The sequence below is a fragment of the Antechinus flavipes genome, chromosome 2 (assembly GCF_016432865.1).
Source record: "Antechinus flavipes isolate AdamAnt ecotype Samford, QLD, Australia chromosome 2, AdamAnt_v2, whole genome shotgun sequence".
NCBI classification, from domain to species: Eukaryota; Metazoa; Chordata; class Mammalia; order Dasyuromorphia; family Dasyuridae; genus Antechinus; species Antechinus flavipes.
Window position 1 is genome coordinate 389,626,174 of NC_067399.1, and position 14,134 is coordinate 389,640,307.

A 14,134-nucleotide genomic window follows, 5' to 3' on the forward strand; every position below is an offset into this window, starting at 1 on the left:
ATGACTACTGTTGAAAATGCAGTGTTTAAAAAACTGATTACAAACAGATAACCTGATTTTTGCTGGGCCATTGAATCATTTCTTTTGAATAAGAAAGATAGGACCACTGCTGAATTGAAGGAAAGTAAAATAATCTTCCTAGAATGTTTTTTTTTTAATGACTAAGCCAGAGAAAGTGAATTGTCTTAGTCCTAATGTCCAAGGGTAGATTCAGACATAATGATAATACTTAGGCAAAACAGTTTCTTTTTTAGCATTACTTTAGAATTTTGAAATCAGTAAAGAGATGAGATTATCAACCTATTTATTTCTGACTTTTGTTCTTAGGAAATTAAGGTATCCATTTATAATTCCAAGCTAATCTAAACTGTCACCTAAGATTTACAGCTCTTAAATTAGCAATAAATATTAATTATTTATGAATATGACTTGGGATAATAAAAAAGCAAATATAAAAGTTTTTGCTACTTGAAATAAAAATTTAATGCTAAACTTACATTATAAAAAGGTTTTCTCTTTCAAGCATATTTCCCCAAAACCAAATTCCAGTGTTCTTAAATCTGCCTGAATTTCTTAATTTGTTCTTGACAAAGTATATCTCAAACCCATGGACTTTTTCTCCAGTTTTACCAATAGGGATAATAGAGTAAGAGTCTAATAACAGACTTTAAATTTGTCTCCCGAACCAGTCTAAATAAATATGTAGAGGGTCATCACCAAAACATGGCCACCAGGTAGTAATTTTTATTTGGCCACAGCAACTCAAGAAGATGTTGCTTATTAAAATACAAAGGGTTTACAGACTCTATAAGTAGGAGTGCCCTCACCATTGACATCATGGGTACTTTGAAGTTTGAAAATAAAAAAATAGATGAAAGAAGGAAGTAGGAGGAAGATAGACATATAAATATAAAAAATATACCAGAAGAAAACAGCATAAGGGGAGAGAAGCATTGGGAAAAATTACCAACATTGATTCTACCTTAAACTGCATTTTCAAGTAGTATTACTTTCATGGTATTACAAACTCATACAGGAAGAGTATATTTATTTGCAATTAACAAAATATATGCCAGAAATGAGGCTCTCTTTGTTTGCTGGTGCATAACTATCAAAATCTAATTTATGATTTCATTGTCAAGAAGACGCCTGTGTCCTTCATTTAGTCTCTTTCCCTGGAAAATAGATGTTTATATTGCAACATATAGTTGATGCTTCTGTCTTTATAGAAATCACATTATCTCTTCCTAATCGGTAACTGCTTTTTATGTCCAGGGCAGAAAAGATTTGAATTGGCAGTAATTTCTGGTCGAAAGCTGTGGTATTTGGTTTCGGCATACTCACACAGATGTTTTCATTAAATGCACATTAAACAATAGCTAAAAACAACAAATTGCATCTATTCCTTTTACTGTGGGTTGAGCTAGTACTTCTCACTGACTTCCCAAAAAAATGTCTAATTTCAAAATCTTTTTTGGGAAGAAAGTTGTTCTTTAGATGGCAAGGATAATCATACTACCAATAACTATTATGAAAATATTGCTAGTATCTGCTGCAATTTTTTCTTGTTACCTACCATTTTCATGGGTAATTTTGGGAAGCTACATTAAATCTGCAATGTTGCTACACTCATTGAAATAATAGTACCAGTCCAGATTTGAAAGGAGCTACTTTGATTTCATCGCTTATACCTTAAGTTAAATTTATCCCTTGCTTTTTCGTGTTTTGTATACATAGTTCTAATTGCTTACATAGGACAATTTTAATTATGTTTTATTCTAAGTTTCTTAAATAAGTTTGCATTAGCAAGATTAACAGTGACATTCTGATCTGACATTAACCCCCAGAGTTCTAGAACTTAAAATGGAAAATCTCCTTATCAGAACTACCAGTCCTTCCACCATCCCTAATTTGTAAATTAGAATTATATTATAATGACACAGAATTATTTTGGAGATTTCTGGAGGAATACTCATGCTTTGAAGAATTTCCAGATTCACTAACTGATGTAAATGCCTTATGCAAATTAAGTTTGTCTTAAATTTGCTCCTTTTCAACTGTATTTGTCACTTCCCTGAACTTCCATAATCCAAATAGTACATGGGGGCAGCTAGGTGGCACAGTGGATAGAGCACCAGCCCTGAAGTCAGGAGGACCTGAGTTCAAATCTGGCCTCACACACTTAACACTTCCTAGCTGTGTGACCCTGGGCAAGTCACTTAACTCCAGTTGCCTCAGGAGGAAAAAACAGTACTATGAACAAATATATTCAATCATATATATGTTTCTGTGGAATCTTAGAGTAGTAATTATTTTAAAGATTGTTGTTCAAAAAATTTTCCTTTATTGCTGTGTTCATCTGATAATCCAAAATTGAATACAGAATAATGTTTTTCTGAAGGTTATTTTTAATTTAAAATTAAGCTTTTTAAAAACTTGTTTTGATATGTTAGGAAAGTAGGACTAGGACTGTCACAAAAGAAGAACTAGATTACCAGGGAAAAAGTGTTAAATACTTTCTTACACATGATCAGCAGGTGAACTGGGCATAGTACTGGAATTTCTTTTTTAAGAAAATGGTTGAATTTTCACTTCTTTTCTTCAGAAAGCTCATCACCCTATTATCGTTCAAGGTGTATTAATACCTCCTCCAAAGCCTTACATTTTTGTTTGGACCTACTAACTGTTGTGTGGTTTAAAAATATATATTGTTTCTAAATTTTTACTTTTTTAAGTAACTATATTACTTAAAGTGACCTGCATACTAACCCCAATCCAAATGAACCATCAACTATTTTTGGCCAGTCTTTTCTAAAACAAGATTGTTTTAATTCATTTCCAAAATAGTTTTTTGATTTGCATTATAAATCTAAAGTTTATTTTTTTCTATTCTGTATTTAAATGGTAGGATTTTTAATTTTTTAGCAGCTAAATAGAAAAAGAAGAAAGGAGGGGGGGGGAAAGTTTTGAGGAACTGACCTAATTTTTTAAAAAACAACTAATGCCTAAATCATCAAATTTAATTTGTTTTAATAACCATTTATAAACCACGTGGTTATAGGAATGTTATCTGGCTTTGTCATAACCAGAACACCAGTAATTCTCTTTCAAAATGAGTTTGTCTTCAATCCAAAATAATAAATAAGATTTCGTTCTTTTGGAATTGTTTTCTTTTGATTGTCCTTTAAATACTGAGTTGAATGATTGTGGTATTTGTAATATCTAAAATCAAGAAAGCAGCAGTAAGAAAATCTTAAATATTAGAAAAATCTGCAAGGATAAAGCATGAAAAATTATGATCACAATATGCTTTATTTTTAACAAGAAAAAAAATTGGGCAATCCAGAGCTTTTCCCACAGAGAAATATTTCTTTTATTATCTCTTCTTATTAGGGAACCGTTAATGCTGTTTTAAAAGATTTAGCAGATTTTGCTAAGCCTATTAGACAAATTTCTAAGATAAGACTGATAATTTGGTGCTCTTTGAATCCATTCTAATAAATATAGTCTTAAGACTTCCTTAATTCAAAATAACTTGCTTAAGACATTAAGAATTAAAATTCAGATCTCAAAATTGGTCACATGACAGTTTGCAGTGTATGGCACATGAGCATAGATGTCTTTTTAATGCTAACATGACATTTTTGACATACATTCTACAGCATTAATAATAGATTTTGTGGGGTGGTCTGGGAAGGGGTGGCTAATTTTTTTAGCATGGCACTTTTTCAAACATTTTTCATGTGCTTAGGTACATCCAAGCAGAAGTCAAGTTCCCTGCAGGTAGCAGATCAGGATCTACTGCCATCTTTTCACCCCTACCAACCTTTGGAATGCATAGTAGAGGAGACTGAAGGCAAGCTGAATGAACTGGGACAAAGGATTAGTGCTATTGAAAAAGCACAGCTGAAATCATTGGAGTTAATTCAAGGTGAACCTTTGAACAAAGATAAGATAGAAGAACTTAAAAAGAACCGAGAAGAACAAGTCCAGAAGAAAAAGAAAATACTGAAGGAACTACAGAAAGTAGAAAGGCAATTACAAATGAAAACACAACAGCAGTTTACCAAAGAATACTTGGAGACCAAAGGTCAGACAGACACATCACTAACTCAGCAACAGTGTCCTCACCGAGGTGTCTTTCCAGAAGGGGAAGGAGATGATAGTATCCCAGAGGATAATTTTTCAGTGTTACCTCAGGTTGATGCAGTCTTAGCTAAGGAGGAAGAGGATGATAATGAGCAACAGTCTCCACCACCTGCAGAACAAATTGATTTTGTCCCTGTCCAGCCTTTACCATCTTCACAATGTAACTTTTCTGGTGACTTAGGTTATAATGGGACAGATTCTCTTGAACTTCAGAAAGCTTTAGGTAATCAGCAGAATGTAGAACAACAACAGATTGCTGGACATGGGCAGGGACTGTTAGTTCAAGAACCAGATGGATTAATGGTTGCAACTCCAGCACAGACGCTTACCGACACTCTTGATGACCTGATAGCAGGTGGGTTAAGAAATATATATATATATCTATATTTATATATATGTAAAAATATAAAAAAAAATTTTGCTTTAACTTGTGTGCTCAGCTTCTTTACACACACCCTCCAAAAATACAGATCTTGCTGTTTTTCAATCTGGAAATATGTTCTGTATGATTATTCATTTACTTGTGTGTTTTTGGAAGGGAATGTTATTTAAGCTTAATAGCACTAAAACACAGGATTTCCTCCTCTCCCCCCCCCCCTTGTTCTTTTGTCACTTTGCAAAAATGAAGAAATAAACATTGCTAAGTTCCTTTATTGGAGAACTGTTATATCAACAACTTTAATAACTTTCTTACCTATTTGTATAATTATCTTCACATGGAATGAGACATGTTATTAATTTTTTTAAAGGACTCTTCCATAGTCCTTGTGGAAATTATCATATGTTTATCTGTCATTTTACTATACTGTTTATTTTTTATGCTTGGAATCTATAATATAAGACAATCTTTAGTTACATCACTTTTAATTTTATTGACATATTTACAAAGCTAAAGTACTGAAGAGTTATCATTGAGTGATGGGTTGAGTCTACACCTGCTTTAACTAGCTTGATGAAAATACCCTAAAACTTATATGAAAAGACTGGCAATTTACAGTTATGTTTTTTGTTTAATCATTATCTGGAAAAGTTTTAACCGTAAGCAAATTAGACAAATTTACTTTGCTTTTCATTGTCTTCCTAACAGAAAGAGAAACAGGACAATTAATTTCTTCCCTTCCTAAAAATAGTTAAAGGACCATCTGAAAGAACCTTTGTCTGAAATAGTTAACATGGCTTTTGGTAGGTAAAGGGAAAATTCAGAAATTAAGACCCAGATCAAATCATCAAAAGCATGCCAGATCTTGGTAACTGGATCCAACACTTTCCCCTTTCTGTTATTTATTGCCTCCTTCTCATACCTCCCATTCCTCAATTCTATTTTTCCTTTCTATTTCCTTCTTTGTCAGATCAACCCTTTTTAATCGAATAGTGTTACCAAAATGTGATTCTTTAATTACAACTTTTTCACTTTGAACATTAATTTCTGTCAAGTAGTTATATTTAGGATGGTCTGTAGTGTTTTCTTATGATACCTTGAGTTTTATGTATCATCCTGCAAATGAGGAATATCTTTATTTTTAAAAGGTAATTTAAAAAACACTTAAAGTTTTCCAGTCATTGTAGTTTATGGATTATGACCCCTCAGCCTTTAATTGTTGTATGGGTTCAAACCACCTCTAAATCTGTTGTAAATTTTAGTGGCGAATATAAATAAATCTCACTGTTAGCTTTGAACTGTCATTTGGACAAAAATAAATCTTGACTGTGAATAAAACATGGTAAAAATAAAACTGGTAACCTGCATAATACTTCTAAAACTGTGGATTCCACAGTTAACATTACTGTAAAGAACTATGGTTTCCTAGTTATAGGTACTCCCCTCATTCACAAAGATCATAACGGCTCTATAAGCCTTCATAGATAGTTTTCCTGATTTACTATATTTGAAAAATCATTCACTGTAAGTAACCATCTTACAATTAACCTCTGATCTTAACTAGGCTTGTCTTTGGGTGACTAAATTATCTAGATACCCTTGAAAGAAATCAGGGTTGGAAAGGAGTAGAGGAGTGGATGAAGAGACAAAAGAGGGATTAAGAGGAAAAGAGTGGGTTTTCTTGGGTTAGATGTAGTGGAAAAGTACTGGATTCAAAGTCAGAAGAATTAGGTTAGAATTCTGGTTCTTCCTTTTTTTTTTTTTTTTTAAACTATTTGTGTGAGCCTGATTAAATAAATTGACCTCTCTAGACTCCCTTTTCCTCTTCTAAAAAGTGAGGTTAGGGAAGATGATTTCAGAAATCCTTTCTAGAGTTTTATGATTTTTAAATGACCTTAGTGCTTAGCTCACATTTTAAATATCCCACGTCACTAGTTAAGTCAATTGTTTGCATTGTGGAAAAATTTCTAAAAGGGCATGTTAAGTCATCTAATTGATGTTAGGATTTTGGAGTGTTTTAAAAATTGAGATCTGTTTTAAATTCTAAGTGAACAAAATTTTTTGTTGGTATAATGAATTGCAGAATTAATCAGTTTAAATGTAGGTTTACAAATATTTTAAATTTTTATACATAGGCAATTATTTCAACCATTTTATTAAAAGAAAATTGATGTCATAATTTAGATCTGACTTAACTATTTGTATCATCTTTAAAATAAAGTATTATTAACACTAGTTTTGTAACATCTGCAAGTAATTTTTAAAATTACCTTCATATTAAAAATCAAATTATTGTAATATATAACAAAATCATTAAATTTTTCTTCCTTAAAGAACAGGAATTTGAAGGCAGCATGGCATAGTAGCTAGAAAACTGTCCTCTGAATCAGGCAGTACTTAAGTTCTAATCTTGGCTCTATGACTCTAGGCAAGGCACTTAGTCTTAGTACCAAGGCAACTCTTAAGATATAATTGTAGAACAGTTATGCCTCTGTATTAGTGGAAGAAGTTTCTTCCCTTCATCATCCCCTACATCAGTGAAATCACAAATCCTGTCCCAAACTGAACTTAAGTACTTCAAGTTGAAAACATTACTTTACCAATAGTTTAACTTGTTCTGAAATTGTTTTGTAATTTTGGTGGGAAAAAATTGAAGTCAACAAGAAAGGTAATCTTAGGAATCCTCTCACTTTGGTATCTCAATTTTTTCAAGCCAATTTTTTTTTAAATTTGCAAAATGAGCAACTTAAAGGTACTCAATAACTTAAAAACATTTAATTCCCAATTATAAATTATCCTTCATTGTCAGCAGTATAACAAATACCACTTTCTTAAGTTGATCTTTCTATTTGTACTATGCTGCAATTCATTGATTAGTTTTCCTCAAAGAAGCATTTAGATGGTAAATTCTGAATGTTAATTATTACAAAATAGTAATAACTGACCATTAATATAGTGCTTTAAATATATCTCATTTGATCAACTGATATGAAAAATTAAAGATAAAAACACTCATTTTAAAAGGAAAATGATAATGTATTTCATTTTATTCTATTCTTCATTCATCCTTTTTATTTAATGCTGTTAACAGATCAATTAAATTTAACATCTCAACCTAAATATTTGAGTGTGATAGCTTTCCATTATTTACACCTGAAATCAATGTGTGACACATGCAAGTAGTATTACAAAGTGTACAAGTTTTTAAATGGAAAGGATAAATGTAATTAATAAATTAATGAATTTATTTTTAAAAATTAAGCTAAAGAGAAACTATTAAGTGATTTTAAAAAACTCTAGTATTTGGCATTATTGTAAAAGGATTGACTAATTACAAGCAAAGTATGTATTTTGAAGTAAATGTGATATAGACTATATATATCATAGAGTAGTATAAATTTTATCATTTAAAAGCATTTTAGACACCTTTTTTTTAACATGCCTCTTATGTTAGTGAGTTAAGTGTATATTACATTAGTTTTATTTCTGTTCATTTTGACCAATGTATGTGGCACAATACCACATACCACATAAACTAATAACCAAATGACTAATGCTATTTACCTTGTTTTGTGTAAAGTTGATATTACAGAAATGCAGCCTGTGAAAAATCAGGAATAAGTTTTACTTAATGTTTGTTGTAATAAAAAAAAAAAGGATTATTTTAAATTAGAAACCTCCTTCGAGCACACATTACCATAATTTATTATGCAAAACACCATTTCAGAACACATCTTTAATACAAAGCAAAGTTTTAATGGGTTTCATTTCAAGGAATCTGTCCTGTGACTCTTTGAAAATTGTCAGGTATAGATGAATTTGTATTTACTTTGTAAATATACTAGTAGATTTCAATAGATAATGTTTTGCCATGATTTTACTTTATGAGGAGACTTTTTTGTCCCAATGTGGTCTACTGTAAATTTCCTTAATTCCATAAAGGATAGAGTCAGTGATATCAATCTTATCACTTTTCTCTCTCACATACACTTATAAATGTTGGTGAATCCTTTGTTACTCTTGAATTAGAGATTTTGTTATTAGTTACTGATTACTTTTAGCTGTGGAGGAAATAAAAACTTAGGAATCATTACTTTTCTGATAATATTTTCTTGAAATATTTCCTGTTATTCTATGTGTACTTTAATGCTTTCAAAACTTTTTTTGTAGATCTTTGATATTTCCAGTAGAGTTGTTTTAGATATTTCATTTTACTAAGAAAAATATTTAACTAGCGTTGTGCAAATTGCAGAATGCTATCAAAATACTAGTCACTTAAATGATCAGCTATTGAATGTTCATGTGTGTTAATTACTTTAAAAAGAACAGAAAAGGAAAAGCTCTGGAACAGATTCTGATTGGGTAGACTATTGATCTCAAGCTATTTAATTTAATTTTAAGACTTTTATTCAGCATGAATAAACAAAATTCCCTAATTATTTTAAAAAAATTTTTAGCCAAAAAAAAATTTTGTTTTTAACTACTAATTAAATATATTCTAAATCTATTCAATGTTTTCTAGTATTCCAGGGCATTTTAATATATGATCATTATCAAATTTGGCAGTAGTTATCAAGGAAGATAAGCAGATATTAACCTCACTATTCAAATGCAGGCACTAAGAAATTGTGCTAGAAAAGACACCTTCTTGCAGGAACACAAATGTGTGCCTTTTTTCTATATAGGCACCTCCAAAGGCTTGGAAGCTTTTAAATAGTGACAGACTTTAATATATTTTACTCTCTGATTAACTGGTTAGCAGGTGATGGGGGGAAGCTATTGTGTTCAAAGAAATGATTAGATACTATATTGATTTGGTTTTTATGTAATATTATTAAGGTTAACCCCAGATAAGAGTTCCTGTTAACATTTTTATTAATTTGATTTTAAGACAGAGTTCTTTTAAAGTAATTTTAAAGTGTCTTAAATAATTTTAAATGATATTTTGCTAATTATGTAAAAACAATTCCAGTTTTTTATTTTTCTTCTAAATGACACTTTTAAAAAAGAATGAGCCATAATGGTAATTTGCCTGCTAATAATTGTAATTAAATAAAATAGTGGTTTTCACTCCTCATCACAGTTGAGAACATTAAGTACTTACCATTGCCTTTATGCATCTTATATAAACTATTATCTATAAAATTTACTATTGTGAAATGTTTATTTTAAAAATTTGTGGTGTACTACATAGTATGACATACTGCTGATCCCTTTTTTAGGTGAAGAATTCAACAATATGAATTTTATTTTTCAGCTGTGAGTAGCAGAGTGCCCACTGGGTCCAACAGTTCTTCTCACACTACAGAATCCCCTACACCTGAACCCTGTTCACAGACTCCAAGCAATGTGGCATCCCAGCCAATGCTCCCTATGTATCCTTCAGTTGATATTGATGCACATGTAAGTAGGTTATTTTATTTAGATTTATCTTTTATACTGAGATTTTATTTGAAAATTAGAAATGTAATTATATAGAATTTTACTACAAATGTCCCGTATCTCCATTTGAAAAATATTTCATTTAAGAAGTATTTAATTTTTTTTTACTTCTAAATTTCTTAGACGGAGAGTAATCATGACACTGCATTAACACTTGCCTGTGCAGGTGGTCATGAAGAACTTGTATCTGTATTAATTGCACGAGATGCAAAAATTGAGCACAGAGACAAAAAAGGTAAGAAATAAAATTTTGGCAATTAGTATCCATCAGCTCTTAGTTAGCAAAGAAAATAGCTAAATTTTCAACTGTGTAATAATTGAATAGATTTTATCTCAATTTTGAAATTTAGCAAAAATATTTTACCCATGAACATCTAAGATCTTCTGTGGTTCTAATAAGCAGCTTTTTAAAATCATTATGTGCCTTATTTGCAAGATGTGAAACAAGTAGTAATTTTCCTATTTCAAATCTAATCCAAAAACAGGAAGGTATCAATTCTGAGAGTATGAGTCTTATCACTCTTACTGACTTAAAATTGTTAGCTTTTTTTTTTTGGCAATGTATGATGAGTGCTTGTCACTAATAGATCAATTTAATTTAATTGTTTAATGCCTCTGCTTCAGTAATGGCCTTTTTTCACTGAATTGAGTACAATAAAATAAATAATGGAAAATGGTCAGAAAATAATTATTCTTTTTGCTTTAGGTTTTACCCCGCTGATACTAGCAGCTACTGCAGGGCATGTTGGAGTAGTAGAAATTCTTTTAGATAAAGGTGGAGATATAGAGGCACAGTCTGAACGCACTAAGGACACCCCACTCTCACTTGCATGTTCTGGTGGACGTCAAGAGGTAACTTTAATATTTTAAAAATAATTTTGACTTTCTTTACAATAGTGCATATTTCTTTCATTTTAATAGCATGTAACGGAAACTCTTACACATATCTACTTCATATGCTATGTTAAAGAATGAGATAAATAAGAAATTTTTATGCTTGTAGAAAATGCTATATGATAGAATCCACAAAGCATATTGGCTTTTTTCTAAAGATGAAATCCTGAGCTTCTGATATTCTTCCTATTAAGATCATAATATTAAGTATGAAATAATTTTAAAGTATTTAACCATATGAAAAACTAACAGGGTGACATTTTACTGATATAGCAGTTTAATGCTTCAAGATTTTAAATCTTTTAGAAAACAATTTGAATGTTTTCAAGTCTCTAGGGATTTAAATTTTTTATCATACTTTCTTTTAACCCACTGTGTCACAGATTTTGATATGAAAGTTCTATATTCTTTTTTTTTCCTGATTGATAAAGCCTTACTGTAAATTCATCTTCTCTTTGTACCTTATTTAACAGGTAGTTGACTTGCTGCTGGCTCGAGGGGCAAATAAAGAACATAGGAATGTGTCAGATTATACACCATTGAGTCTGGCTGCATCTGGGGGATATGTCAATATCATTAAAATTCTGCTAAATGCTGGGGCAGAAATTAACTCCCGGTAAGAATTGTTCATTCACATTAATCCTGTATATTAATTGTCCTCTAAAATCTAAACCATCTCTCCTAAATGTTTGGACATAGTTTTAGATTGTCAGCCAAAACTCTTGTAACAAAAATGCTTAAAGTAAACAGCTTGTTTCTTATTTTGTTACTTTCAGTGATCCATAATTTCATTAATCTCTTTTCTAAAAGGGGGAGAAGGGGGGGGTGTGTGTGTAAAGTTAACCATTACCTAGGAGAATCACCATTTGAACTTTTGCTAATAACTTTGAAATTAGAAAATAAAACAAAAGTTCTTGTTGGGTTTCCCCCCCCAAAAAAAAAAACAGTTTCCTCTTGCATCTTTTGTGCTGGATGTTTTCTGCTTGCTGAGATACTTTTTTTCTTCTCAGGACTGGAAGTAAACTAGGTATTTCTCCCCTCATGTTGGCTGCCATGAATGGACATGTTCCTGCAGTGAAGCTGTTGCTTGATATGGGTTCTGATATCAATGCTCAGATAGAGACCAACCGGAATACAGCGCTTACCCTGGCCTGTTTCCAGGGACGGGCAGAGGTAGTCAGTTTGCTTTTGGACCGAAAAGCAAATGTTGAGCATAGAGCAAAGGTAAAATTTCATGTTTTTACAACATTTTATATTGCCTCTTCAAGAGAAGAATAACTTTAAATTCCAGTTTAATAAAAATTCTTTTCATTGTTCATACTGGTTATAATTGCTTTTTGTTTCCTTTAATGTCTATAAGAATTTGGGCAAAGACATGCTTGCATGAAGAGTAGCTTGAGAATCCCCCTAACCTCAGTTATTTTATATTAAGTAAAATTGGAAGGAATTTCCAATTGGAATTGGAAGGAAGCTCGAAGGTCATTTGCTTCTAGCCCATATCCAAATCTTTGCAACATAACCAACAAGTGGTTAATCAGCTTATCCTTGAAGACTTTAAGTAAGGGAAAACTACTGCTACCCAAAGAAGCCCATTCTGCTTCTGCAGTTGTTATTGTTTTGAAATTTTTTCCACATATCAAGCATAGATATATACTTCTTAACATTTTCTTAAATATTGGTTTTCCTTTTAGTGAACTTAAATTGATACTCATTTTGGACATTAAAAATGCCCCATTGTCACTTTTATAGTATTTTATTAGGAATAGCATTAAGGTTGATAAAGTCTTGTTATTTCTTTGTAGATTTAACATACTTTACAGCATCTATTTTATGTGCTTATCAACAAGCATACAAATATTTCATCATACAAAGAATGAGAGGATTGTGTAAGAAAATATAGAATTGCTTGATATAGTCATATTAATAAATATATAAATTTTAAAAGTATTAAAATAGCTATTCCTTGTCCTCCTACTGAACTCTTTTGTTCTATGAATTTTAAAAATATATTTACTGCTTTTTTTGCATATCTGTCACTATCACACTAACCTATCATCCCTCCTCCCAATTATAAGCCTTACTTTGTAAATATGTATAACTAAGCAAAAGCATGGCAGTGTCTAAGAATTAATTTTCCATTTCATTCCTCTAGTGCAATGGTGCTCAAACTTTTTGGTCTCAGGTAACTTTACAGTCTAAAAAGTTATTAAGGACACTGAAGACTTTTTGCTTATGTGGGTTATATCAACCAGTATATCTCTCATATTAGAAACTAAAATGGATCTGCTTTAAAGTATTTATTTAAAAACAGCAATAATAAACCTATTTATGTTCTAAAATACATTTTAATGAAAAATAAGTTTTCTAAACAAATTAGTAAGGAAAATATATTGTTTTATGTAATTTTGCAAATCTTGATAATGTCTGGCTTAATAAAAAAATTTAAATTCTCATCTACACGTAATAAAAAACATTTAAATTCTCATCTACTCCATTTAACATTGAAAAGTATAAAAGAAAATCTGGCCTCAGAGAGCTATATAATTGGAAAAGAGAAAGATTTTAATAAGTAAATCATGTTAGTATGAAAACAATTTTGGTGTTCTCTTGGCAAAGTTAGTAAATCAGTATGCCGTTTCCTTCTCTAGCTCATTTTTTATAGATGGAAAACCTGAGGCAGACAGATTTAAGTGATATATACCCAAAGTTTCACAGATATTCTGAGACCAGATTTAAATTCATGAGGAGGAGTCTTCCTGACTGCAAGCCTGACACTCTTATCTGCTATACCACTTAGCTGCCCACAGCATATATACTAAATACCATCGTAATCCTTAAATTTAGAAAATTTCTTTCCCACTAATTACTCTAAGAGTAGATGGAATAAATTTTCGAATTGATGTTTAATCATTTTCTATTTGTCAATTTATGCTTTATCATTTTATGTTTATCATTTCTCAAAAGAAGAATATACTTAATATTAATAAAAATCTCAAGTAATATTCTTATACTTAGCAGTATCTGAGTCTGGTTCTTAGACTGAAAACAAACACAACTTAGAATTGACTTGATGGTGGGACTCTTGACAGCTCTGCAAATTTTTATTTGACTGTTAGGAAATAAAAGTTGAATCTCTTAATAATAATAGTTCTTTTTTTCCTACTATTTTATTTTTTCCAATTACATGTAAGGATAGTTTTCAACATTTACTTTTGTAAAATTTTGTGTTCCAAATGTTTCCCACCCCTTCCCCAAGACAGCAGACAATTT

At 30.9% G+C, this 14,134-nt stretch overlaps 1 protein-coding gene across 4 annotated transcripts in view; it reads left to right on the plus strand.

The window, feature by feature from the left end:
- The window catches only part of ANKHD1 (ankyrin repeat and KH domain containing 1), a 137,176-nt gene that overhangs the window by 88,818 nt on the left and 34,224 nt on the right, over nt 1-14,134 (plus strand). For 3 of the 4 annotated variants that reach the window (XM_051978546.1, XM_051978549.1, XM_051978547.1), the window contains exons 15-20: nt 3,752-4,504; nt 9,786-9,931; nt 10,094-10,205; nt 10,677-10,822; nt 11,338-11,480; nt 11,875-12,088. In XM_051978546.1, coding sequence (XP_051834506.1) covers nt 3,752-4,504; nt 9,786-9,931; nt 10,094-10,205; nt 10,677-10,822; nt 11,338-11,480; nt 11,875-12,088 — 1,514 coding nt within the window. The remainder of the gene's footprint in view (nt 1-3,751; nt 4,505-9,785; nt 9,932-10,093; nt 10,206-10,676; nt 10,823-11,337; nt 11,481-11,874; nt 12,089-14,134) is intronic. The other variant, XM_051978550.1, reaches the window with a different exon arrangement.